The sequence below is a fragment of the Choristoneura fumiferana genome, chromosome 20, assembly GCF_025370935.1.
Source record: "Choristoneura fumiferana chromosome 20, NRCan_CFum_1, whole genome shotgun sequence".
Classification (NCBI taxonomy): domain Eukaryota; kingdom Metazoa; phylum Arthropoda; class Insecta; order Lepidoptera; family Tortricidae; genus Choristoneura; species Choristoneura fumiferana.
In genome coordinates this window covers 15655219-15681333 of record NC_133491.1, presented here as the reverse complement: position 1 = coordinate 15681333, position 26115 = coordinate 15655219, and the positions used below count along the sequence as shown (strand labels likewise).

Genomic DNA, 26115 nt, shown 5'->3' with positions numbered 1-26115 from the left:
GGAAATGTAATCAAAACTGGACACTTATAATAACTTTCCCCCCATAAAAGCCGAGTTTAGACTTGCAAGATAAATCGTGCAAGTTGCATTACATTGCGGCGCTCGATTGACCACTACAAACTCGTTGGCTTTACGGCCTCGCAATGTAATGCAACTTGCACGATTTTTCTTGCAAGTCTAAACTCGGCTTATGAGTTTGTCATCGTACCATCGACAAATCATATGACACGTCTATTTTTGTAAAATATGTATGATATTTCAAACTAAAACACAGGTTTTATTTTGGAATGTTTATTGATAGTTCTTATTTTTAACTTACCTACAGAATTTAGATTAAATAATTAAAGTTAACACATAATAGACACAAGCATATTGCATGCATGTAAAAATTAGACGCAAAGCTACTCTATATTTTCTAATTCTTCCATCTTTTTGTAGGCATCTTTGAGCTCCGTAAGCAGGGTGTCCACTTGCGACTTATGCAGCAGCACTGTCTTCTGTTCTCGTTCGCCGGTGATATCTTCTGAGTGTAGACACAGCTTTATCGTGTCAAAGCTGCCTTCCGGACCGGGAGAACAGGTGACGTCAGTCAGTTTGTTCACTGGAACAAGTGAAAGGCAGGAATAAAAAACCGGCCAAGAGCGTGTCGGACACGCCCAGGATAGGGTTCGTAGCCATTATTACGAAAAAATCAAGTAGGTAATATTTTTCTATGGATTTCGTATTGTGTACGGAATCTTCCAAGTTTAGGTATATTTTATACCCTAGGCTGCTATTTCTTAAACTACTAATAATTCTCAAGCAATCTTAGTTACCAAAGTTACACATACTCTTAGCATGCTAGTTTTGAGTATGCTCCTCCTAAATAAGCATGCTCAAAACGAATACTCCGATACCTACACATGCCTTTTGATAGCTGCTGGGCTACTACGAAACTCGAAACTAGAAGTTCGTGTCGTGCGGTCCCTCTGATACTTATACTATTTAACACCAGAGCGAGAGAGACGGTACGATACGAACTTCGAGTTTTGAGTTTCGTAGTAGCCCTGCTGCTCCTGTCAGTTCAATGTCAGTGTTGCCACGGCTATTACCGTGTTCTACGGCTTTCAGGCCTAAAATCTCAAAATCCACGGCCTATTTTTTTTCATTTTTTTTACCACGGCCTACTTATTTTTGCAAATTCAACGGTAGTACCTAAATTAATTAATTTATAACAAATTGAGTAACAAGCACATAAACATCTGCACAAACTTTCACATTTATAATATTAGTAGGATAGTTACGATAGATAAAATGACACACACACGCACGCACTAAACAGGTTTAAAACACCATAATAAAATGACAGACACACGCACGCACACACTAAACAGTCATTTCAAATACTATAAAATAAAATATTATATATTATATAAAAAGTACGTTAAAAAATTAGTAATCGTTAGTTCATAGTTTACTAACCTACCCCTAAACTGTTTTAATTTTAAATAACTTGCCTTGTGTTCTGTGTTTTTAAATTGACGCATCCAGTTGTTTTCTAATTCTGTTTACGCATAAATCGCTGGCGCATAGATCTGCGATGCCGACTTGTGCTAATCGTCTTACCTCCATAGCTTAAGTTTAATGTACCCACTTTTTGTTTCATTTATTGTTATTTTTTAAGTATCTGCTACTGTACGCTAATTAATTTTTGTAAATGTAGTGTTTCTCATGTAAGTGAATTGTTATAATTCTTTATGAGAATAAAGTTCTTAAACCAGGCAAATTCACTTTTAGTACGTTTTTTCTGCTTGCAACTCAAAGTCAGTCAAAATATCTTTATTCAATTTAGGCTATAACAAGCACTTATGAATGTCTTGTCACTGCGAACTGAAAATGCTAAATCAATGTCAAAACGGCACCTCGTGCCCTCGGACTAAAGACATAGGGCCTTCTGCCCGTGTCTGCACATTTAATATAGAAGGCATTAGCCAGTCAAAATCTGATTGCTTAAGTAGATTAGCTAATGACAATAAAGTGGACTTAATCCTTTTGCAAGAAACCCACGCTGCGGACCCTGCACAGCTATCACGCCGAGGTGTCGTTCCCGGATACCAATTGATCGGAGCTACCTACCACGGCCAGTACGGTACCGCTGCATATGTGCGAACGCCACTTCTGCCATCATCAAGAGCCCTTAGTATCTCCAGTGGCCCAGAGAACGTAGAAGTGACAATCATACAGCATGGTGAAATAAAGATCTGCAACGTGTACAAGCCACCCAACAGCTCCTGGCCCGACCCAGCCCTGCCAGACCTTGGCCACCGGCAGTCTATGCAGGCGATTTCAACAGTCATCATACTGCTTGGGGTTACAGCAACTGCGACAGTAACGGCGACAAACTTCTCCAATGGGCTGACGCCCTCAACACCTTCCTGGTCCTGGATCTCAAGGGTAAAGGTACATTCAAGTCTGCCCGCTGGGGTAAGGAGTATAACCCTGACCTCGTGTTTAGCTCGTCAGATGAGGAGGGCGACCCTGTGCCAATAAAGCGCACAGTATTAGCAGACTTTCCAAATAGCCAACATCGACCAGTCCTTGTTGAAATCGGTCTGACAATCCCAATCATTGAGTCATATCCGGTGCCACGCTGGAACTTCAAAAAAGCAAACTGGAAGGGGTACGCTGAAAAGCTCGATGATTGCGTACGGTGGATACCGCCGCTTTCGAAAAATTGTGAACGCTTCCAAAAACTAATATTATCAGTTGCCAAGCAGTTTATTCCTCGCGGCTTCCGAAAAAAATACGTTCCCGGCTGGGACACCGATTGCGAAACTGCATGGCGAGAATATAATAAAACCGGCGACCGAACTTGTGGACAAAACCTCATCAAATCCCTGAACGAAGCCCGACGCCTTAAGTGGGAAAACACAGTTGGTGATCTAAACTTCACACACTCTAGCAGGAAAGCGTGGCATCTCTTGAAGCGGTTGACCTCTGGCACTGGCAACGTTCCCCACCAGCCTGGGGTCAGCGCCAACGCCATAGCCACGAGAATGGTCAAGATGTCAAAGGCACCCAGCCACAAGCTACACACCAAGGACATCCGGATTAAAACTAAAAGATCTGAAGTCAAAAATAACACCTAACGCTACCTACAGCCGACAAGTAACTACAGAGGAGGTATCGACTGGGATCAAACAGATCAACACAAATAAGGCCTGTGGTGCTGACGACATATTTCCGGAGTTTCTTAAGTACAGCGGTGACAAAACTCGAAAATGGCTCTCTAAATTCTACAGCCACATTATTAATACCGGAAAAATACCTGCGATCCTTAAGCGCGCCAAAATAATAGCATACTAAAGCCTGGGAAATCGGGAGATAGTGCTGACGACTACAGACCCATAGCCTTACTTAGTGTCATATACAAACTCCTCGAAAGAATTATCTACAACCGCATAGCGGACACTAATAGATTCGTTTATACCTAAAGAACAGGCCGGCTTCCGACCGAACAGAAACTGCTGCGATCAGGTGCTTGCGCTGACTTCCTTTGTTGAGAAAGGCTTCGAGGAAAAGCAGAAGACATCGGTGGCTTTCATTGACTTAACAGCCGCATATGACACTGTTTGGCGTCAAGGACTCCTGTACAAACTACTCAAACTGGTGCCGTGCCTTAAAATATTTAGGCTCGTGGAAGACGCCCTGACAAACAGAGTATTTCAAGTCCACCTCGGCAACATGGTTAGTAATGCCAGGGTACTAAACAACGGCCTCCCTCAGGGTTCGGTTCTGGCTCCTCTACTGTTCAATGTGTATACCCATGATCTCCCCCTAACGGAAGCACGAAAATATGGATATGCGGACGACATTGCCCTAGCCACACAAAGCCGAGATATTAATAGGACCGAAAAAGTCCTGCAGGGTGACCTCAGTAGCATGAACGACTACTTCACACGCTGGCGACTATGCCCCAATGCGAATAAAACGGAGGTTTGCTGTTTCCATCTGTGCAATAGACTGGCGAACGCAGAGCTGAATGTCACATTTAGGGGGGACGTGCTTAAACACAACCCTAATCCCAAATATCTTGGCGTCACCCTCGACCGAAGCCTAACCTACAAGACCCATCTCGGTAAGGTTGCGGCTAAGATTAGGACTCGCAATAATATAGTGCAGAAACTGACGGGCACTACCTGGGGCGCCAGCGCTGCGTGCCTGCGAACAACCGCCCTCGCACTGGTATATTCTTCAGCTGAGTATTGTGCACCTGTGTGGCTTAACAGCGCACATGTCTCAGCAGTAGACTCGCAGCTGAACCACACCATGCGCCTAGTAACAGGCTGTATGCGCCCAACGCCCACGCACTGGTTGCCTGCACTCAGCAATATTGCTCCGCCGCACCTGCGCCGAGAACAATGCCTCCACCGCGAGCTGGACAAAATATGCGGGGACTCAACCTTACCAGTCAATAAAGACCTACCTGCGGCAACCCAAAGGTTAAAATCTCGCCACCACCAGTATCAAAATACACTCCAGAGACCCTGCCTGGGAAATGCGGAACGCTTGGCTCAGCGAATGGCAGACGAAGGGAGAGCCACCTGACTTGTTTGAGTTGAACCCCCGAGAAAGACCCCGGGCTTCGAAACGCAGCGCCGAGTGTGGTGCCTGGCCAACCGCTTCCGAACCAATGTTGGGAACTCCGCGTACCTTAGGAGTAAATGGGGCTGGTGCGAGTCGGCGGCTTGCGAGTGTGGCCACCCGGAACAGACGGCCCACCACATGGTACTGGAATGCCCGATCACTAAGTTCGATGGACACATAGATGACCTCAAGAAGCTGTCAGAGAAAGCCGTGGAATATTTTAAAAAATCTAGATTTAAGTTTTAATGTTTAGTTTTCATTTGTATTTCATGCACAGTTTTTGCAGTGACACTTATTCCATACGATAAATAAATGAATGTCAAAAAAATCTACCACCTCTCTCTCAAACTCTCGTGGCACTACCAATACTATCATGCTCATTAGCAAACGCGTTCACACTTGCTTATTACCTTTCCCCCTTCCACCCCCACATCAACTAGCTGCTCGAAAATAGCAGGGCCTGCTATTAGAGAGCATGCCACTAAAAAGCATGCTCCATAGTAGCATGCCCTCTACACACATGCTAGTAGGTAGGTAGCATTTGCTCGATAGTAGAATGCTCTAGAGCGTGTGTAACAGGGGCCTTAGTGGTTACTCACCCATGAACCCACTAGCTTGCACTTTAGCCTCATATGCCTCCCTGCCGTTGTCGGCTGCTTCCGCTAAAGCAGTCGCGTGAGCTCTCGGCAATCCGAGTACCAGAAGGTCACGAGTGAGCTGGGATCCGGGGCAGCCGCCGCGCCAGGATTGGCGGAGCACCCAGCGAATAGCAGCCGCCGCTCTCGCTGATTCGTCGCGAGAAGCTTGAGAAGAAAATTCAAAATATGAACGAATGTTTTATTTCTTAAAGGCTATCAAGATGCTGTTTATTTCTGCTGCAGCGACCGTGGTCATGAAAAGACGGAAGTCTGTAGAGACGGTAGATATCAAATCGTTTTTAGAATTTTTCGAAAGAAACGCATTTGACGTATTTGTTACGAGATGAAGGCCGTGATTACCTTTAACGAGCTCCCCATATTTCGACGCAGTTGCATGCACCATGTTCGTTTAAACGTGGGTGAACGGTTGTTTTGCTCTGATGATGAACTCTGATTGAGTTCGAAACGTGCCAGAGTAAGCGTAGTGTGGTGGTGGTAATGAGGGCGCCATCCAGAAAGACAATAGTCTTTCTAGAAGGCGCCACTGTTGCGTGAGGTTTTTAAGTGTGGCTTTCAAAGTCTGTTATTACGGGCGTGAAAACAAAGTTTAGATTAAATCATATTTAATACACCTTAAAACCGTACCATAAAAATATCGAGCAACCACAGTGTTGCGTAGTCCCGTTTTGTTCGGAAAAAAGGGAGGACAAAAGTTTCCGAAAGACAAAACTGTCTCAAAACACAGACATTCATTGCCCTGGAACGCATATTTTCCATAATTAATTTCAGATATTGCAAAATATTAACAAATTTTTTCTAATTATAAATAAACCTGCGTAGCTCACCCAAAAACTATGAGATTTGACATTTCGGAGACCTCACGCTACACTAGCGCCTCTAGCGGCGAATTCATACGCGATAGCCCTCATTGGGTTTGTGTGATTTGTGTGTGTTCTTATAGTTTGGAGGTGGAGGAATTGCATGAACGCATTTTTTGGATAGAAATAGCTATCATAAGGTGATGCGGGTGAGCAAAGTTTACAGTTCATTGATATGGACGTCCGCAAAGTAACGCCTGTTTTTTTTTATCAAACAGCTGGAAAACGAGCAAGCGGGTCACCTGATGGCAAGTGATCACCGCCACCCATGGACACCTACAGCATTATTAGGACTGCGGGTGTGTTTGCAATAGGCGATACTCGCCTTTAAATAAAATTAAAAAAAAATGCAAGTACTTTCTTTCTTTCCTTTTGAAAGTACCCAAATCATAGCTAGATAGATGGAACAATCCCACCAGTGAGTTCATTCCATATTTTAAAAAAGATAGTTATCCTATTCTTGAACATTTCTTGCCTACTGCAGGGCTACTACGAAACTCGAAGTTCCTGTCGTGCGGTCCCTCTGACACTTATACTATTTAATACGAGAGCGAGAGGAACCGCACGACACGAACTTCGAGTTTCGTAGTAGCCCAGCTGCTCCGCTTTCTCTTGCATCTCTGTTGGATGAGCATCAAGCTAATGTCGAGCTGGCAATAACTGAGGCTCGGCAGTTTAGAAATAGTTCTTCCATAAACGATTGTCACTGCAAAGCCGGGTACAACAAAGTTCTACTAAACTTCGTGACTTTTGACAATAGTAAGACCTTTATGTCCTGGCAAGACTGCCTTTTCAAGGCACTAAAAAACTAGGTAGGTTTCTATAGTGTTTAGTTTTGTAACTAAGGGACCCCATACATCCCTGTATTATTATAATTATTTTTTGTACTTTTTTATTTAAGTATACTGTATTTTTACGTATTTTATTTGTAATTATTTTATGTTGAAAAAAATGACTTTCTGCCAGGTTCCTTGCGACGCATTCTTCTTGGCAATGATGGTCTTTCCGAAAGCGCTGGTAGTTTAAAATATGACGTGTAAAAGTGCCCATTGCGGCCTATTTACTGAATAAATGATTTGAATTTTATAAATTGTAGCGGGGAAAAAAGTTATGACGGTGTAGTTCATTGCCATACTTAATATTATAAATGTGAAAGTGTGCGTGTTTGTATGTTTGTCCTTCTTTCACGCCGGAACGGAGCAACGGATCGACGTGATTTTTTAGCATAAATATAGTTTATGGGCATCAACATCTATGTACCTTACGGCACTAGACTGGCTGTTTGGAACAAAACGCGCGGCGCATCAATCATCAATATTACTTTGACTCAACCGCTGTCACGGACGTGAACAGACTATAGTGAACTGTTCACATAAACTCGCTGTGAACTGTTTTTGTGGGCCGTTTTGATGTAAGAAACATGCAGTCTAGTACATAGATGTCAATGTTTATGGGCGAGAGAGTGACATAGGCTACTTTTTATGCCGGAAAAATGCAGTTCCCGAGGGAACAGCGCGCGGGCAAAAGCCAGTACTTACATAAACTGGTGCCTTTGAGTATGTCCATAATGCCATCTTCCTGAAAACAAAAAATATATGTATAAATGGATATATACCTGACTACGAAGCTTGAGGTCCCGGGTTCGATTCCTGCATGGCCGGGGCAGATATTTGCATGAATAATAAAATTAAATTTATTTATTTAACTGTTTAAGGCATACGACTATAGAGGTAGTTAGGCAGTAGGCAATCACATAATCTAATATTTTATATTACTTATACCAGTGGGTTTACGATTAGATTTAACTGACGACACTGACTACGGCTTGATTCTACAATTTTTATTTTGGATGAAAATGCTTGTACAATCAGCAAAAAAGTATGTATTAAAAATAAACATTCTGGACACATTTTTCATAGTAGAGCGGATATTGTAACACCGGTTTCTGCTTTAATCCACATCATATTCTTAGTCATCAACTAGGCATCACCATTCAAAGGGAGAAAGACTTATTTTTGTGAAGGCACAAAATTATATTACAGTGCGTCAAAGAAATGTCAAATGAAAGCAAAAAGGCACGTTGTTTGGACAAAGGCGTGATGGAATTAACCAAGATGCGGTGGTCGAGAAAATGTGTTTATTAATGAATATGTTTCTCGTCAAAAACATTCGCAGCGTACAAGTGCGAGGGAAAATCTAGAGTTAGTAGGAGGTACCTAATATTTGTTTGTATACGCAAGTTCATGTTTACTTATATGTACTCGTGTGTAGGTACTGTGGGGACTGTAACTTGGTGAGAGCTTAGGTACTGGGGATCAACGCGCGTGACTTTAAACTATTAAATAATAACGTTGTTTTTCAATTATTTAGATTTATTGTGGAACTTATAAATACATTTACATAGAATGGCACCAGCCGCTTAGGCTATCGGGAGCAATCTGCGCTCCGGCATGTATACCGCTGTCAATCTGTTTTAAAGTTATATTCTAGAAACACAATATAAATAAACCTATCCTTTTATACAAAACTAGGTTAATCTAACCTGCCAGGTGGTCAGTTTTACCACCTGCCAGCGGTATACAGCCTAGTTCCTACAGTACGCACCCAGCATAGGTATGCTGGGTGGAAACGATAAGTGATCTCACTCGATTATTTCTAAACTATAGAAGATATCGAGAACCTGGTTACGTGGTCACTGATCCTAAAAATGCTTCACGAGCTCTATGAAACGGTTATAAGTAGGTTACAGAATAAACTGGATCGATATATCGAGCTTCGTTAAAATCAAGGTACAGTCACCAGCATTAATATCTGCCACAGCGGAGCGTGCAAAAATATCTGACACGTCCTTCCGGCCCTAGAAATAGAGTCGTATCAGATATTTATGCACTCTTGGTATGGTGCTGTACGCGGAACAAAACCCGAATTTAATTCATACAATTCATAAAACTGGATCTACCCGCAAATTCAATGTTTCGAGTGAGAAGATGCATAGCAAATGAAGGACGTCACTTGGAACAATATTAGAAGTGTTAATTTAATTAAATAAGTAATAAACTCTTGCAATTAACTCGTAAATTGCATTCTTAATTTAAAATTATTTTTGGAAAACATTGGTTTTAGGCTTTTTTTGCTATGGTATTATCAAGAAACAAGTGCCATGTGGCTATACTAAACGTATGAAAGCTGGACCATTTAGGTTGCAACGTTAGGTTAGACCCTAATATAATAAGGCATTAGGTATTGGTTGGTAAACATTCTTCCCCAGGTTCCTCCTCCATAGGTTCTTGCCAAATTTCAGATCAATCGGACACCATTTTGAAACCACAACAACGACAATAATAGGAACAACAACATTTTTATTAATCCATCCATACTAATATTATAAATGCGAAAGTGTGTTTGCGTGTTTATCCGTCTTTCACGCTGTAACGGAGCGACGGATTGACGTGAATTTTGGCATAGAGATAGTTTTTTGGCCCGAGAGTGACATAGGCTACTTTTTATCCCGAAAAAATGCAGTTCCGGGGGAACAGCGCGCGATAACTGAATACCACGCGGGCGGAGCCGCGGGCAAAAGCTAGTCATTTATAAATTTGGCTAACGTGAGCGAAGCCGCGGGTGAAAGCTAGTCAAAAATAGTTAAGATTTGTTTTAATTGTGATTATTAACCCCCGACGCCAAAAAGGGGTGTTATAAGTTTGACCGCTATGCCTATGTTTGTGTGTCTGTATGTCTGTGTATCTGTCTGTGGCACCGTAGCTCTTTAACGGGTGGTGGATTCGAATGCGGTTTTTTATTTGAAAGCAGGTATTCTAGCGATGGTACTTAGACATGTTTCATCAAAATCAGTTAGCGGTTATTGAAATATTGAACTTTAAAGTGACAAAGTCGTAGGTTTCCAATTTTTTGTCGGTTAGGTTATTTTCAAACAACAGACACTAGGTACGTCGTTTTATGAAATGTAATAATCCTTCGTACAGTAACTTTAAAATTGAATGAATTTCGATGTTACATTTCGAATGACAAGGTAAATGTATGTGCAAAGTTGATATTAAAATGCAGACAACACACGTCTTCTTCGAGAATAATAAATTGTAAACCCTTCAGAGTAAACATTATGTAAATACTTATATCAAGTGTCAAAATATTACGATTCAAAGATACACATATCACTGCTTTATATAGTTGGTTAGTGTCACAACTAAAAAAAAAAAATTTCAGGACACCCGTAAAAACACATCTAAAGAGTTTTATTTGAATGGGTCTCCTAATAAAAAGAAAGAAAATTGTGACAAAGCAGCGAATATGTGAGAGAGCCGTCCCTCTCGGATAGATGCCGTGGCTTAGTCGACACTCTGCCAGCAGGGCTACTACGAAACTCGACACTCGAAGTTCGTATCGTACGGTCCCTCTCGCTCTCGTATAAAATTTATTAAATCGTATTGACTGTCAGAGGGCTACTCAAAACTCGAACTTCGAAGTTTCGAGTCGTAGTAGTCCTCTGACATTACCTGTTTGAACGAGAGCGAGAGGGACCGCAGACACAACTTCGAGTTACGAGTTTCGTAGTAGCTTTGCAGAGGACCGCACGACACGAACTCTAGTTTCCGAGTTCAGTAGCCCTGCACCCGTTTTACTATATGTGAAAGTTAAGAAATTATGGACACATTATATACTAACGGACGTCTCGCATTGCGATACTCTTAGTACAGTCGGTGCCCTACCGAGCACAAAATAACTAATAGTACTACCATACAGAAGGGACTCTCTCGAACAGAAGACAAGTTTAGGTATAAATCGTTCCGTACTGGACCGACACGCGAAATTGACACTTATCATGTTACGCGAGCGTTCAAATTCCGTTGCGCCATAAGCATTCACTTTTCTATGCAACTAGTATGAAAAAGTGGATACATAAGTTAGGAAACCGACCGTACGAACCCCACTTTTTTTTATGTTAGAGAGGCTAGACCAAAGAACTAGTGGGTCACCTGATGTTAAGTGATCACCACTGTCCATAGACATCCGCAGTGCTTTACGCGATGCCAGTGCGTTGTCGGCCCTGCAGAAAACTGTACACTCGCCTCTTAAAGGCACCCAGGTCGTAACTCGATGGAATACCCCAGCGGAAGCGCGTTCCACTCCCGAACTTTGACCTGCTTCAATCGATAAACATATTTATATACATAAATACATATTAAACGTCTAAGACTCTAGAACAAACATTAGTATTTTTCATAAATATCTGCCCCGACCGGGGATCGAACCCCAAGCCCCCTCACCTCAACCTCTATAGTCAGGTTCTCTAACCAATAGGCTATGAGGGAGACTGCAATTATTTTATAACGATAGAAGGGTTCATCACATCATCATCATAATTCCAGTCTATACCTATACGTCCCACTGCTGGGCCCACACAGGCCTCCTCTCAGAATGAGAGGACTTGGGCCGTAGTTCCCATGCGGGCCCATTGCAGGATGTTTACCTTCACGGTAAAGCTCGTTCAAATGTAATTTCGCACATGAATTTCGAAAAACTCCGAGGTGCGAGCCGGGGTTTGAACCCACGATCCTTTGCTTGAGAGGCGATAGGTCAAACCACTAGGCCACCACGGCTTCGCCCGCGTAGAATTGAATATTGTTTGTTAGAATTGTTTTCAGTTCATTACAAAACAATGTACCTATGCAGTGTGGGGTAATTTTATTTTAGATGGGTTATTGTTTTTTTATTATTTCACTGGATGGCAAACGAGCAAGTGGGTCACCACCGCCCATAAAAATCTGCAACACCAGGGGTATTACAGATGCGTTGCCAACCTAGAGGCCTAAGATGGGATACCTCAAGTGCCAGTAATTTCACCGGCTGTCACTGCTGCTTCAAGGCAGGATCAGCGAGCAAGATGGCGGTAGCAATCCGGGCGGACCTTGCACAAGGTCCTAACACCTGCAAAATAGATAATCCGACAGAAAATATGATATTCAGATAGCGTTGAATAGAATAGAAGTATAGAAGGGTTACTTACAGGCAGTTCATCCACTATATGCTGTAGCAAAGCACGAAAGAGACCGGCAGGTAGGCTGCCCAGCGCGTGGAGCGCTGCCAGAGCCCACAGCGGGCAATCGCCGTCCGAGCAGAACTTGAACTTCTGTCAAACAACACAAAGAAAGAAATAAAGAAACATTTTTCACTATTCGCAAAAACGTACAGCACATGGAGTGTACAGGTTGAAATAACCAATAAAAAATTGGAAAACCCTCGACTTTTTACTTCAAAGTTCTATATCTCAAAAACGGCTGAACCGATTTTGATGAAACATGTCCAAGAACTATCGCTAGAGAACCTGCCTTCAAATAAAAAAACACATTCAAATCGGTCCACCCGTTTAAGAGCAACGGTGCCACCGACAGACACACAAAAAACACAGACAAACAGACAGACCACAATAGCGTTCAAACTTATAACACCCCTCTTTTTGCGTTGGGGGTTAAAAAGTTGTTCAGTTAATCTTACATTATAATAATCATACACACAACACACACAACAAGGCGTAGGTTTACACAGTATCATAAACTGTAACTGAACGATTGCACACATTCAGTACAGTCAAGGGCAAAGATATCGACACGGTCAAAGTTACAAAATGTGTATACCTACACGACATTATGCACTTAACATTAAGGCTGTGTATACATATTTTTGCAACTTTCGGCTGTGTCGATATCTTTGCCCTTGACTGTACTAAGAACCGCTAGGCGAGTTCTATGTTCGTAGGCAGTGTTCGCTATAAAGCGGAAAAACGCTGCTACAAGCTACGAGCGTAGCGTATGTGGTCGCGAATGTGAATGTCAATAGAATTTTTGAGTGCACTAGGTAATTGCAATTTTTAATCACTGTGTGTCCTTGCGGTGGTTCTTAGATATGTCTTATAAAAATCACTTAAGCCGTTTTTAAGATATTGAACTTTAAAATACAATGTCCCTGACTATTTTCGACAGTTTTTCAAATGTTCTAATTCTTCATATTATCATCGTTTCCCACCGGTGTGGAAGTCATGCCTTTCCAATCAGGGAAGAAAAACAAACATTAGATCCCTATCCCAATAACAAAATCGAGACTCAATATTTGTTCCAATTCCACCGTATTTGTAATAATATACTAACTTATTCATAATTATTAAATTACTTATGCAGGCTCTTAGAGGGTACCCGAGCCGCTGGCAAAATCCCTAGGGCGGTAAAAGTGAAGAATAAGGTGAGTTTTAGGAATTTGATATTAAAATTGGGAAATGTCTAAGTGTGATGCAAATATTTTTTAATGCCAACTCGTAACTATACTACTATAGGTACTAGTCTCCCACGTATTTACGTCCCACCGCTGGGCATAAGCTTCTCAGAGTGGGATTGGACGTAAATCCAATATTTCTATATCCCGTGGTCGATAAATCCTTTATTATTGCAACTCTATAGAATAAGTATGCAAATATCAAGTCACTATATTGCATTCCAATTCAATTTATAAAAAGTGTAAACAAAGACGGCATTAACCCGACCATAGACATTAAGTGATGTGAAAACCTAGAACTTATTGCAAATAATTAATCACTTCAGTAAATCGATTAATTTATTAATTGAATAGATCAAAGTATTTTTGTCTATTTTATTATTCGAGCATTAATCGATTTTTAAAATGTCAAATTTTCGACCATCTCTACGCTATTGCTGCTACACACGTGTTTCATTCAAGAAATAACGTCAGATTTTGACGAAGATTTTTCAAATGAAAATTAAATATTGAAATCAAGTGAATTTTGGTGAAGAAAGTGATTAGACGTCTAGTTAAAACACACGAATTATAGATAAATGTGTTATTGATTCGATCCAGTGGGTGTGTTTATACAAGAATTATGATGAAATCGGTTTGTTTACACTCTTTTATAAATTGGATTGATATACAATACAGCGTCAGTATTTTTTCCAGACTGCCCGAAGGAGATGTTTTTTCGAGCACATGGTATGTAGACGTGTATTCTATATCTTTAGTCTCTTTGGCTGTGGCTTAGTTTGTATATATTATGTCACAACCCAGAGGACTGAGAACAAAAATAACTTAGGTAAAATGAAAATTTTGTACAATATTTAATAGATGCAACCTCTATGAGATTCGAAAAAACGAAAATTGCATGTTAAATAAAAGCTTGCAAAAACGCGATTCCTTACCTAGGTTATATATGTACTCTGTGCCTAGGTACCATTGCTTGCGACTATACCTACCTACGCTTCCAAAACACTGTTACGTTACGTAGGTGGAAACTAGATTAAGTATTTATATTTACCATAACTATATGTCAGCAAGCTCTATCTGAAACAGAAATAACACTTATTTAGTATGCAAATAGCCTAGACAGACACTCGGACTTCCATATAGACGTAGTGCGAGCATGGCTCATTAAATACATATATATTATGCTGTAATACATGTTCCATGGAGAATTAATAGGATATTCTGTCGCTCTCGAATTTAGCTCTGCACTTCTACTTTACAGTTGAACATACTGATTTAAAAACCTACAGTTGAGGTCAAATATATCTTAACACTTTAGTACCTTGTCACGTGTATAAATACAGTCGTGTTCATAAAATTGTGAGCAAAAATTTGATCAAAAATATCTGAACACGACTCTATTGATGTGAAGCGTGTACAGATATTTTTTGATCAAATTTTTGCTCACATGTTTATGAACTCGACTGTAGATGTGAGTGTTGTGAAAAACGCTCATTTCGAGGCTTATAGACTCGAACCCTAAAGACTCTCGAGGCTTAACGACTCAAAGGCCGCAAAGACAGTTTCTTGCATCCATACGCATAAAATAAGCCAATTTAATTGTCAAATATAGTCGAGTCTTTAAGACTCTGGAGTCTTAAGGGCTCGAGTCTTTAAGCCTCAAAATGAGCGTTATCCACAACTCTAGATGTGTACCTTCTGTCAATTTTATACAAAAGTTCAAACACGAAGTGACAGCAACAAGGTATTCAAGTGTAAAGATATCTTTCACCTCGACTTTACCAGGGCGGAACCGTTTAATAAACAATTCACATGACTTCCTTGAGAAGTACGGGGTTCAACTTGACATTAGTAGCACAAAGGTTCCACCCTGCTACATTGATTCTGTATATTCGACTGTATCTTTTCTACAAGGGACAGTAACGCTCACATTCAGATTAAAAAAATGAGTATTCCGTCGGATAAATTATTAAAAACGGTTTTTTTGGCAATTAAACAAAATAAATTATGAAGATATAGATTAGATACGCTTTTTACTTAGAAATGACGCCAATGGCCGCATTTCCAAACTTAGGCTTAGGCTTAGAAACAATTTTAAAACATCTTATGTGTCGCACATTGGTAGTTGTTGGGCATGTGTAGCAGCGGAGGAGCCTGGTAAAAAGGTGCAAGTTCATTGATTTGGTGCTCCGCAAAGTGACGCCTACATCAATGAAGATTTGCCATCTCCCCTATTTCATGCCATTTGCTCTCAACAAAACGTCAATGTCACTTCCTCAATGTCGCAATAATGTTTACTGTACATTGAGTAGCTGTTGGATGTGTTCATGTGTACTTTGATGTATTTATTTGCTTTCTCTCTTTCCTTATAAATACCCGGCTACGGCAACGCGCGATCGCGATATATTATGCTAAGTGGAGACCCTTTTTCGACACGCTCTTGGCCGGTTTTTTCACTTCCATGCTATGTTGTGGGGTATCGTTAGATAAGTATTTGAAAATGAATAGGGGTTTGCAAAATCATATAGAGATATTCACTCCGAAAGTTCAAAAAAATGACTCTCTGTCCTTCTCTAACTTTTGAACCGCACATAAAAAAAAATATGAAAAACATCACGGAAGTTAAGCTAAAAACTTTTAGGAAAATTATTTTCGACTTAATCAGTTAGCAGTTTTTCAGTTTTTGTTAATAAATGATTTCTAAGGCAAAGTTAAGTTAAGGCAAGGTCGGGAACTACGGAACCCTACACTGATCATGGCCCGACATGCTCTTGACCGGTTTTTTCGGTGACAAATGGGTAGTTTCTTGGGTAAAAGAAATATTATTCCATTTAGTTCGTCTGTTAGATTACACTTATTTTTTTTGTCAATTAAACAAAAAAAAATGCAAAGATGAAGTGCTTCAAGTTCGTGCTTAGTGCCGCACGGTGTGACGTCACACGGAACTTTGACCTTCATAATTTATCATTTAATCTTCATCTTTTTTAGAAGCTTCTCCTTTAGCTTGCCCTGTTTATTTATTTATGTATGTATGTAAACTCTTTATTGTACAAAAAAAATTAACAAAATACAATTGACAAACTTTGAGATACTTGTACAAAGGCGGACTTATCCTTTTAAATAAGGGATCTCTACCAGTCAACCTTTGAGTGGATGAGAGGAGAGGAGTAATACGTTAGGGTCCGACAAAGAGTGAGATTAAGAGTTAAAATCACTATTTCTATACAAAGGTTAATAGTGCCGACTTGAAATTTGGTACGGATATTCAGTTTAATTAAATGACAATGCAAGTACAGTCAACAAAAAGTACAGTCAGAAAACAAATCTTGTATTAAGAATGAAATTTTCAACATAAACTTATTTCAACATCATATAACTTTTATGCTGCAACATTATGCTGATGGTCCCAAATTATACTATTCGATGTTTTTTTTAATTAGTATTTCTTCCTAGCGTGTTTTTTCTGTGTATCGAATATGTGTAAATAAATGTCTCTCTCTCTCTCTTTTTCCGTCTTTCAACTATGTTATACATATACAAATCTATTAAGTCCCCACGATGCTCGAGTAAGTTCCCATTTAGCATCATGGGCTTCCCTACTATAAGTTTGAAAAAAGATTGCTTTACAAATATTTTTTGAAGAAAAACTTATTTAGACTAAAACACAGGTTTAACCTACATTTCAGTCATACGCTTGTTTCAAATAAGATTTAGTAAAAAGCAATTCGGCTATCCTCGTCCCTGACGAGGGATGAAAGACATAAATTGACAGTGAATGGAACCCTTGAGGACTAATTGTGGACGTGGTAGCACGTGCCCTGGGATAAAAGAAGGCGAGCGACACGCATACACAGTGTTTTCCTTGATATTCGTTAACTTTGGCAGATGTCTCAGTTTCGGCGTTAGGACCACAATGAGAAATGACCACTTCTTGAAATTACCATTTATTTATAAATTGTTTTTTTCTGTTAAATTTCAATCCTTTCACTTCGAGATTTATCCAATCAATTTATGTTTTTAAATTAAGGAAGGCCGATGAGTGAGCAAGCGAAGCGAGCGCGCCGATTTAAGCTATTGTTCGATCAAATGTAGATGGTCATTTAAAGATGTGATCATTCAAGAATTGTGCCTTTTCATTTGTGGCCATTTCGCATTGTGGTTCTAAACCGCCCAAAGGATTTTCGCCCTTTGCGTTAAGTAAAGTACCCAAATGTTCCCTAAGTCAGAATTTTTCTGTGCAACAAACCACAACGGATCACAATTTAGTTGTTCCAAACAAGTTATGTTTACTTGACTTTTTTATGTCATTTTTTTAAGACACATCAAAAATAAGCCTGCATTGTAAACACATGTCTATTCTTGTAAGCCAGCTTAGACTTAACTGAATTTTATTTACTAGACCTAACATTATTAGGTACTTGTTTAATATTACTTTTCTTTCTTATGTGAATTTTATGAATAAACTAGCTTTTGCTCGCGGCTTGGCCCTCGTGGAAATCGGTTATCGCGCGCTGTTCTCTCGGGAACTGTGAATTTTTCCGGGATAAATAAAATAATAAATAATAAATAAATATCACGAGACAATTCACACCAATTGACCTAGTCCCAAAGTAAGCTTAGAAAAGCTTGTGTTATGGGTACTAAGCAACGGATAAATATAATTATATAGATATAGATACATACTTAAATACATATTAAACACCCAAGACCCGAGAACAAACATTCGTATTTTTCATACAAATATCTGCCCCGACACGGGAATCGAACCCGGGACCTCAAGCTTCGTAGTCAGGTTCTCTAACCACTAGGCCATCTGGTCGTCTATAAAAAGTAGCCTATGTCACTCTCGGGCCCATAAACTATCTCTATGCCAAAAATCACGTCGATCCGTCGCTCCGTTACGACGTGAAAGACGGACAAATATACAAACACAAACTTTCGCATTTATAATATTAGTATGGATTCTTTATACATGTTTTTGATCTATCTAATCGACATCACATTAGAAACCTCTAAAATGATCAGTGTTTCTCTACTATATTATGCATGTATTATACATATAAACCTTCCTCTTGAATCACTCTATCTATTAAAAAAACGCATCAAAATCCGTTGCGTAGTTTTAAAGATCTAAGCATACATAGGGACAGACAGCGGGAAGCGACTTTGTTTTATTATACTGTGTAGTAGTGATGAAATAAAAAAAAATCATCACATTGACTTTTGTCACATAGCCTTTGATGTCTTTTGCCGTACTAATTGATATGAACCGTAGGGTTGTAAGAGGATTGCTTGATACGAGGATCAGAGGCCGTATTGCCTAACGTTTCTTACGCTCGTGATCGCAATCAAATGACAGATTTCGCATACAAGAACTGACATTTGATTGCGATCGCGATCATCAGAAATTTTAGGCAATACGGCCTCAGGACCTACATGACGAGGTTCAAATGATGTAAGGCACTGTCTACAAAAATATCAATTACATAAACATAAAATATTGATCTAGGCAAAGACTCGATTAGCCTTTCTTTACGTTTTACGTCCATTCGTTTTACTTTTGGCTTTTACTTCTATTCAATTTAAGGAACTGCGACAGGCGTGGAGAGGCAACCTTTTTTTATTTTTTTGTTTTTCTTTAAATCTCGACTCAAAAATCTGTCATTTGTAAGAAGAAGGTTTAGGAAAGTTTAGGAAGAAATTTAAAGTTAAACGATTATCATTTCATCTCAGACTAAATACGTCCCACTGCTGGGCACAGGCCTCCTCTCAGAATGAGAGGGCGCGGAGTCAGGATTGGAAACTTGACACACATCATAAAACTACTTCGTAGGTTTGTACAGGTTTCCTTCGTCGTAAAATTTGTGGTCAACGCGTTGTTTCGCGCATGAATTTAGAAAAACTTTAGAGGGTGAGTGAGCATGGATTTGAACTCACGATCCTCGGCCAAGGAGGCATAAGTCAGAGCACTAGGCTGCCACGGCTTTTACGATTTTATCTGAATGAAATCCATATACTAGTAATAAATGCTAAAGTGTGTGTTTGTCCGTCTTTTACGTCGAAACGGAGCGACGGATGGACATGATTTTTGGCATAGAGATGGACCAGAGAGTGACATAAGCTTTTTTATTCCGGAAAAATGCACAGTTCCCGAGGGAACAGCGCGCGATAACCGAACACCACGCGGGCGAAGCCGCGGGCAAAAGCTAGTAGTGAAATAAACTTTGCTTGAATATCATGCACGTTAAGGAGTCAGAATAATGTACAACATTACCTCAAAATAGATTAGTATTTTTTGCGTAGGTTCCATCCAGGCTTAACTTAATTGTCGCTTCTTGTACTCTGGTATTATTTTTTTACTAGCTCTCTTTCCTTTATTTCACTACTAGTGTTTACCCGCTGTTTTGCACACGTAAATCATTAGAACTAGCAGCTGAATTGAAATTTTGGGATTTTTTTTAAATTCCCGTTGGGATTCCCGAAAATTAAATTGTGGTTTTCATTGACGTTACATTAAAGACAATCATGTCAAATTTCATGTCTTGCTGTTTCGAGATTTTATCCCTATCCCGTGGGAGTATCGGAATAAAAAGTAGCCTATGTTTTATTCCAGATGTCCAGCTATCTACATACCAAATTTCATCTTAATCCGTCTAGCCGTTACAGCGTCAAGGAGTAACAAACATACTCACTCACAAACTTTCGTATTTATAATATTATATAGTAGGGATGATTTTAAGTTCTAAATGAGCGAAGACTGTGCTTTTAATGAACCCAAAAAAAAACTTCGTTTACCCATCCTTGCACAGCACGGCTCGTGTAATAAAAAAAAATATATAATGGGACACTTGACACCAATTGACCTAGTCCCAAACTAAGCAAAGCTTGTACTATGGAAACTAGGCAACGGATAAACGTACTTATATAGATAAATACATACTTAAATACATATTAAACATCCAAGACCCGAGAACAAACATTCGTATTATTCATACAAATATCTGCCCCGGTTGGCGGTAATCGATTCTACTCTCGATTCTAACTGAGCAAACTACTTTCTAGTTTCAGTTATTTAACTAACACCTTGTATTTTCACTGGACTAACTAAAATTTCAGCTCAATAGGATACCAGGGACAAAAGCTTTTAAAAATGGGTCCCAATCTCAATAATTTTATTTTCCCGATTCGACTCCTCGTATTCCCATTCGCGCGTGTTATCGTTCAATCAATTTGCGGCCCTAGAGGCCCAGGTGTTTGCCGTCGGGACCCATCGGCCCACTTACCCGTGGGCGATGGCCATCAGCCGAGGTGCAAGATGAGTCTGTTAATAATACAAGTAAAAGGCTGTGGATTGAAGAGACTGGGTCACGGTGTTTATGGCAGATAAAGCAGATGATGTACGTTCTCGACAATCGACAATAATTTACCGTTCTGTAGATAAATACCGCGCATATACCTTCTTCGTTTTGTCATAGGTAAAAATAATCTCTCTATCTGTTTAGTTTCCTGGGTCAAAAATATTCAAAGTCAAAAATCTACCACCGATTCGGAAAACTCTTTTGAGAAGAGTCCGGCAAGAAACTCAACGAGGTATATATTTTTTTTAAACATAATTATTAAATGAATCACAAGTAGGTATTTATACAACTTTATTATTATTATTAACTAGCTTTTACCCGCGCTCGCACGCGTAAACTATTCGGTTGGTTGAAATTTTCGGGATTTTACAAAATTCCCCTGGAAATTCCAAAATTAATATCGTCTTCATTGAGTGTTAACTGTACAAAATTCAAGACTCTAAACCCAATGCTAAAATTTCAAATTTTTCCCTATCCAAATTCAATTCCTATCATTTATTCAGTAAATAGGCCGCAATGGGCACTTGTAATTTTATTAAATACCAGCACTTTCGACCATCTGCCAAGAAGAATGCGCCGCAAGAAGCTTGGCAGAAAGTCATTTTTTCCAAAAAATAATACTTAAACTACAGTAAGTAGGTATACAATTAAAGAAAAAATTACAATAATAAATAATACACGGATGTATGGGTCCCTTAGTTACAAAACTATCTCGTGGAAATATCGGGATAAAATAGTCGTATGTGTTATTCTACAACCAAATTTCATGCCTCTAAGCCCAGCGTTGTTATTTCGAGATTTTATCCCTAGTATCCCGGGTCGGTAAAAGTCACTTAAGTGTTATTCCAGATGTCAGTTACCTACATACCAAATTTCAGACTCTAAGCCCAGCGGTTATTATTTCGAGATTTCCCTATCCCGTGGAATATCGAAATAAATAGTAGCCTATGTTTATTCCAGAGTCCAGCTACCTAATAAAATTTCATGGCTCTAAGCCCAGTGTTGTTATTTCGAGATTTTATCCCTAGTTATCCCGTAGGAATATCGGGTCAAAAAATCACTTAAGTGTTATTCCAGAGTCCTTACTAATACCAATTTCATGACTCTAAGCCCAGCGGTTATTATTTCAAGATTTTATCCTTCCCGTGGGAATATCGGAATAAATAGTACCTATGTGTTATTTCAGAGGTTCAGCTACCTACACACTAAATTCAGACTCTAAGCCAGCGGTTGTTATTCAAGATTTTATCCTAGGTATCCCGTGGGTATTGATTCAAAAGTTGCCTATGTTTATTTCAGACATCAACTACTACATACCAAATTTCATGACTCTAACCCAGCGGTTGTTATTTCGAGATTATCCCTGTCCGTGGAATATCGGAATAAAAGTAGCCTATGTGTTATTTCAGAGGTCCAGCTACCTACATACTAAATTTCATTACCCTATTGTTTATTTCAAAGATTTATCCTAGGTATCCCGTGGGAATATCGGTGTCAAAAAATCACCTATGTTTTATTCCAGACGTCCAACTACCTACATACCAAATTTCATGACTCTAAGCCTAGCGGTTGTTATTCGATATTTTATCCCTATCCCGTGGTATATCAGGATAAAAAAGTATCTATGTTTTAATCCAGGTTATAAAAAACTAAACTTTTTCCGCCAAATTCATCCAATCCGTCCAGCCGTTTAAGCGTGAAAAAGTAACAAAACATACTCACTTCACTTCACAATCTTCACAAACTTTCACATTTATAATATTAGTAGGATTAATAAAAGATACATTTAAATATTATTCGTATAAGAGAAGATATTTCAATAAATTCGATTAACGAATTTATTGAAAATGTTATGCTGCACCTAGAGTTCATCGCCTGCTACGATTATATATTATATGCTGTAATACATCAGTGGGTATATGTCATGGCGACTGTACTTTAACACACACACACGATTGTGCCCATTAAACAGTATTTAAAATTAGACTTAATATATTACGACATAAGGATTATACATACCTATATATGTCGATCTAAGTAAAGTTTACTTTTCACTTTAATGTGGTTTTGGATTGGACTCGAAACGAAAATCGACTCCTTTCAAAAATGCTTTCATCACGTTGAACTGAATCTTATTTCAAAAAATAAACAAATGGAATAAATTGTCTGATTCGCGTCCTTATACCTGTTGGCTCGTGTGGGCTGGAAAAAGCACTTTTTTTAAACCTGTGACTCGCGTGGAACCCAGTCTTAGTAAATAACTTAAGAGTTCCAAGGGAATTAGGAACGAAGGCTTATTGCGATAGGGTTCTTAGGGGGGCTACAATTAATTGGACTACAAGGTAATTTCGTGATTCGCGGCCTATATTAGTGGTTAGTAAGCAGCCTGTTATTTCCATTATACTCAGGTCGGATTTCAAAGTTACCTTTTACAACAATTGTACAAGTTGGGTACTTTGAAGAGATCGAGTTAGCTTCTTAAGTTTATATTAATGATGTGTTACTGTAATTATTTTAGATGATTTGTCAATGTATTAAATCTTTAGAAACATAGCTTTTGTCCGCAACTTCGTCTGTTTGTTGAGAGAATCCGTCAAGATGAAATAAAATGATGATGAAAAGTATTAAATATGCTAATATACTATTATCAGCGTTTCGTACTTTAAAAGGAAAAAAAAAAAAACCCTTATAGGATTACTCTGTTGTCCTTCTGTCTGTCTGTTTATTTTGTCCATATGTCAACACCCTTTTTCTCAGGAACGCGTGAAGATATCAAGCTTGAAATTGATATTTATACCTACCGTAAGGTCGGGTATTTTGACCCATTTCAGGTTACTTTGGCCCATACGAAAACCACATAACAACATAAAAACGTAATCGATCAATTAACATCAATCACATGGCAAAGAGCTACATTCTCAAAGCAATAATAAAACCTGGACCGAGTTATATAATATATATTTTTTTATTCGACTGGATGGCAAACGAGGGCCAAAGTAACAAGTAAGTAAGTATGGGGTAAAGTAAAGTACCCCGACCTTACGGTACTCAAGTCTGCTAATAGAGCAGTGCAAAAATCAAACTTCCAAGTCAATACAATCAAAAGATACAGAACCAAACTAACAATGGTGTTTCCATAAAAATTGCCGTAACTGAAAACGTCTAGGTACAGTACTTTCATTGTAGCATAGTGCAGGTGACAGCTGTCATCACAAGACTAGAGAGTCAAAGTGGCAAAACTTGAGTCGATAAAACTAATAATTTAAAATCTTAATCATAAATTTAATGTCATCATTAATCCGATTGTAACGCAAATTTTGATGAGAATACTAGTGAAATTCTAGGTTTGGATATTATTTGCCACTTAAGTAAGGTTAAACGGAGTTTGCAAGAATATTCGTTACTTACCAATTAATAAGTACCGATATACTCAAAATCCATTAGGTCCATCACTAAACGTTACGTTACATGCATATTACGTTCTTCACTTAATTTCGCTTTGAATTTAATTTATTGAAAAAATAGGATAGCTTAAGTTTATTTCGTATAGCATAGTTCTTTTATGTTCAAATATTTTAAGCCAGTCATATTCAGGCTACAACTGAAATATACTTCCATATATTTAGACCGCAGCAACTTTTTTTCAGTAAAACGAAACGTACATCAAGTGTCACCTGCACCATGCTAGAATGAAAGCACTGTAGGGACTTCCGCTTGTCTAGAAACTTGAAACTTGTTATGAAGCTCTCACAGCGTCTGCACTCTGCGCTCCTCGGTGCGCGAGACCGACTCGCACTTGGCCGGTTTTTCTAACGCCAGTCGGATGTACCAGCTATGCGCGGCCGCATCCGACGCGTGCGCGGTTCTCGGTAAACTCCAAGTTGACAAACAACTTTGTTTGTATCAACGCTGGAACTGAATGGTTTTGAATGTACTTGTTTTTTGACGGCGGTAAACTGGAATGCGGACCGGCTGATGGTGAGCAATTGCTTCCGACTTCAAAGCTATATGAATGGCCTCGATAACTCATGTCTTAAATCGAGTTTAGCTCGGCATGTTTCGGGCTAATCCGTAGCCCTTCGTCTTCGGAGCAACGCGACTCAGCGGCTGCTGCAACACGCGCCTGTAAGTCCGCGTTCCTATGAGGGTCCGTTTTTCCTTTTTAATTACGGACCTTAAAAATTTATCTAGTCCGTCAGTTACGAGTACACTATATGAGAAAGCAGTTGACTTTAATTATTCTTTATAGGTACGGTCAAGTGCAAAGATATCGACACGGCCAAAGTTATAAAAATATGTATGCACGACTTTACGCACTTTACATTTAGGTCGTGTATACATATTTTGTAACTTTGGCCGTGTCGATATCTTGCACATGACTGTATACTAAACATATTCATTGAAAAAATCCATTAATTTAATAAAAGCATTTCTCGATTAAAATTGATGTGCTTTTTTAAATTGGTTAGTTTTCAGAACTCTGATCGAAGCTGTAGGTATGATCCTCTTCATTAATTTCATCACCTATTTCCAGCCGTGATATATTGACATCCATCCCAGCCTATATACGCCCCACTGCTGGGCACAGGTCTCCTCTCAGAACAAGAGGGCTTGGGCCATAGTTCCCACGCGGGCCCAGTGCGGATGGGAACTTCACATGCACCATTGCATTGCTTCGCAGGTAGTGCAGGTTTCCTCACGATTTTTCCTTTCCGCAAAGCTCGCGGTACATTTCAAATATAATTTCGCACATGCATTTCGAAAAACTCAGAGGTGCGAGCCGGGGTTTGAACCCACGACCCTCTGCTTGAGAGGCAATATCAAACCACTAGGCCACCACGGCTTACGATATATATTACAGATATATTGACATCAATCTTGGCAATTATGCGTAGTTCTGATGACAATACATCATCTAAGAATCACACATAACTTCATCGCAATTTCAACAACTCAAAAAGTAGGTACATATTCCGAATCAAAATTTCTCATAAAGTTTCTAAGTTCCGTTTCAAGGTAAGTATGCCAATTAGAGAAACTATGTACCGGCACATAACTGTCACCGATTGTTCTTTAGTATCCTTCGATATCAATTTACTTTGCCAATTGTATAGAAATATTAGTTTCGTGCTAATAAACCGAAACCAAACTAACCTATCCTAACCAACAAAAAGTTGGAAAACCCCCGACTTTGTAACTTCAAAGTTCAATATCTTCAAACGGCTGAACCGATTTTGATAAAACATGTCTAAGAAAACCATAGCTAGAAAATCTGCATTCAAATCGGTCACCCGTTTAAGAGCTACGGTGCCACAGACAGACATACACACA

At 39.4% G+C, this 26115-nt stretch overlaps 2 protein-coding genes across 2 annotated transcripts in view; both read right to left on the bottom strand.

Annotated features, from left to right (window-relative positions):
* Positions 1-295: 295 nt before the first annotated feature.
* Positions 296-14509, bottom strand: LOC141439236 (COMM domain-containing protein 4). The gene is made up of 5 exons (XM_074103442.1): positions 14478-14509; positions 12168-12290; positions 7681-7720; positions 5226-5429; positions 296-601 (listed from the first exon to the last, which is right to left on the bottom strand). Exons 1-5 carry the CDS (start codon positions 14478-14480, stop codon positions 402-404), a joined length of 570 nt encoding a protein of 189 aa, XP_073959543.1. The 5' UTR covers positions 14481-14509; the 3' UTR covers positions 296-401.
* The window catches only part of LOC141439439 (contactin-5-like), a 16965-nt gene continuing 5332 nt past the window's right edge, over positions 14483-26115 (bottom strand). Inside the window, exon 6 of the mRNA XM_074103725.1 lies at positions 14483-14503. Within this exon, the coding sequence (XP_073959826.1) occupies positions 14483-14503 (21 nt within the window). The remainder of the gene's footprint in view (positions 14504-26115) is intronic.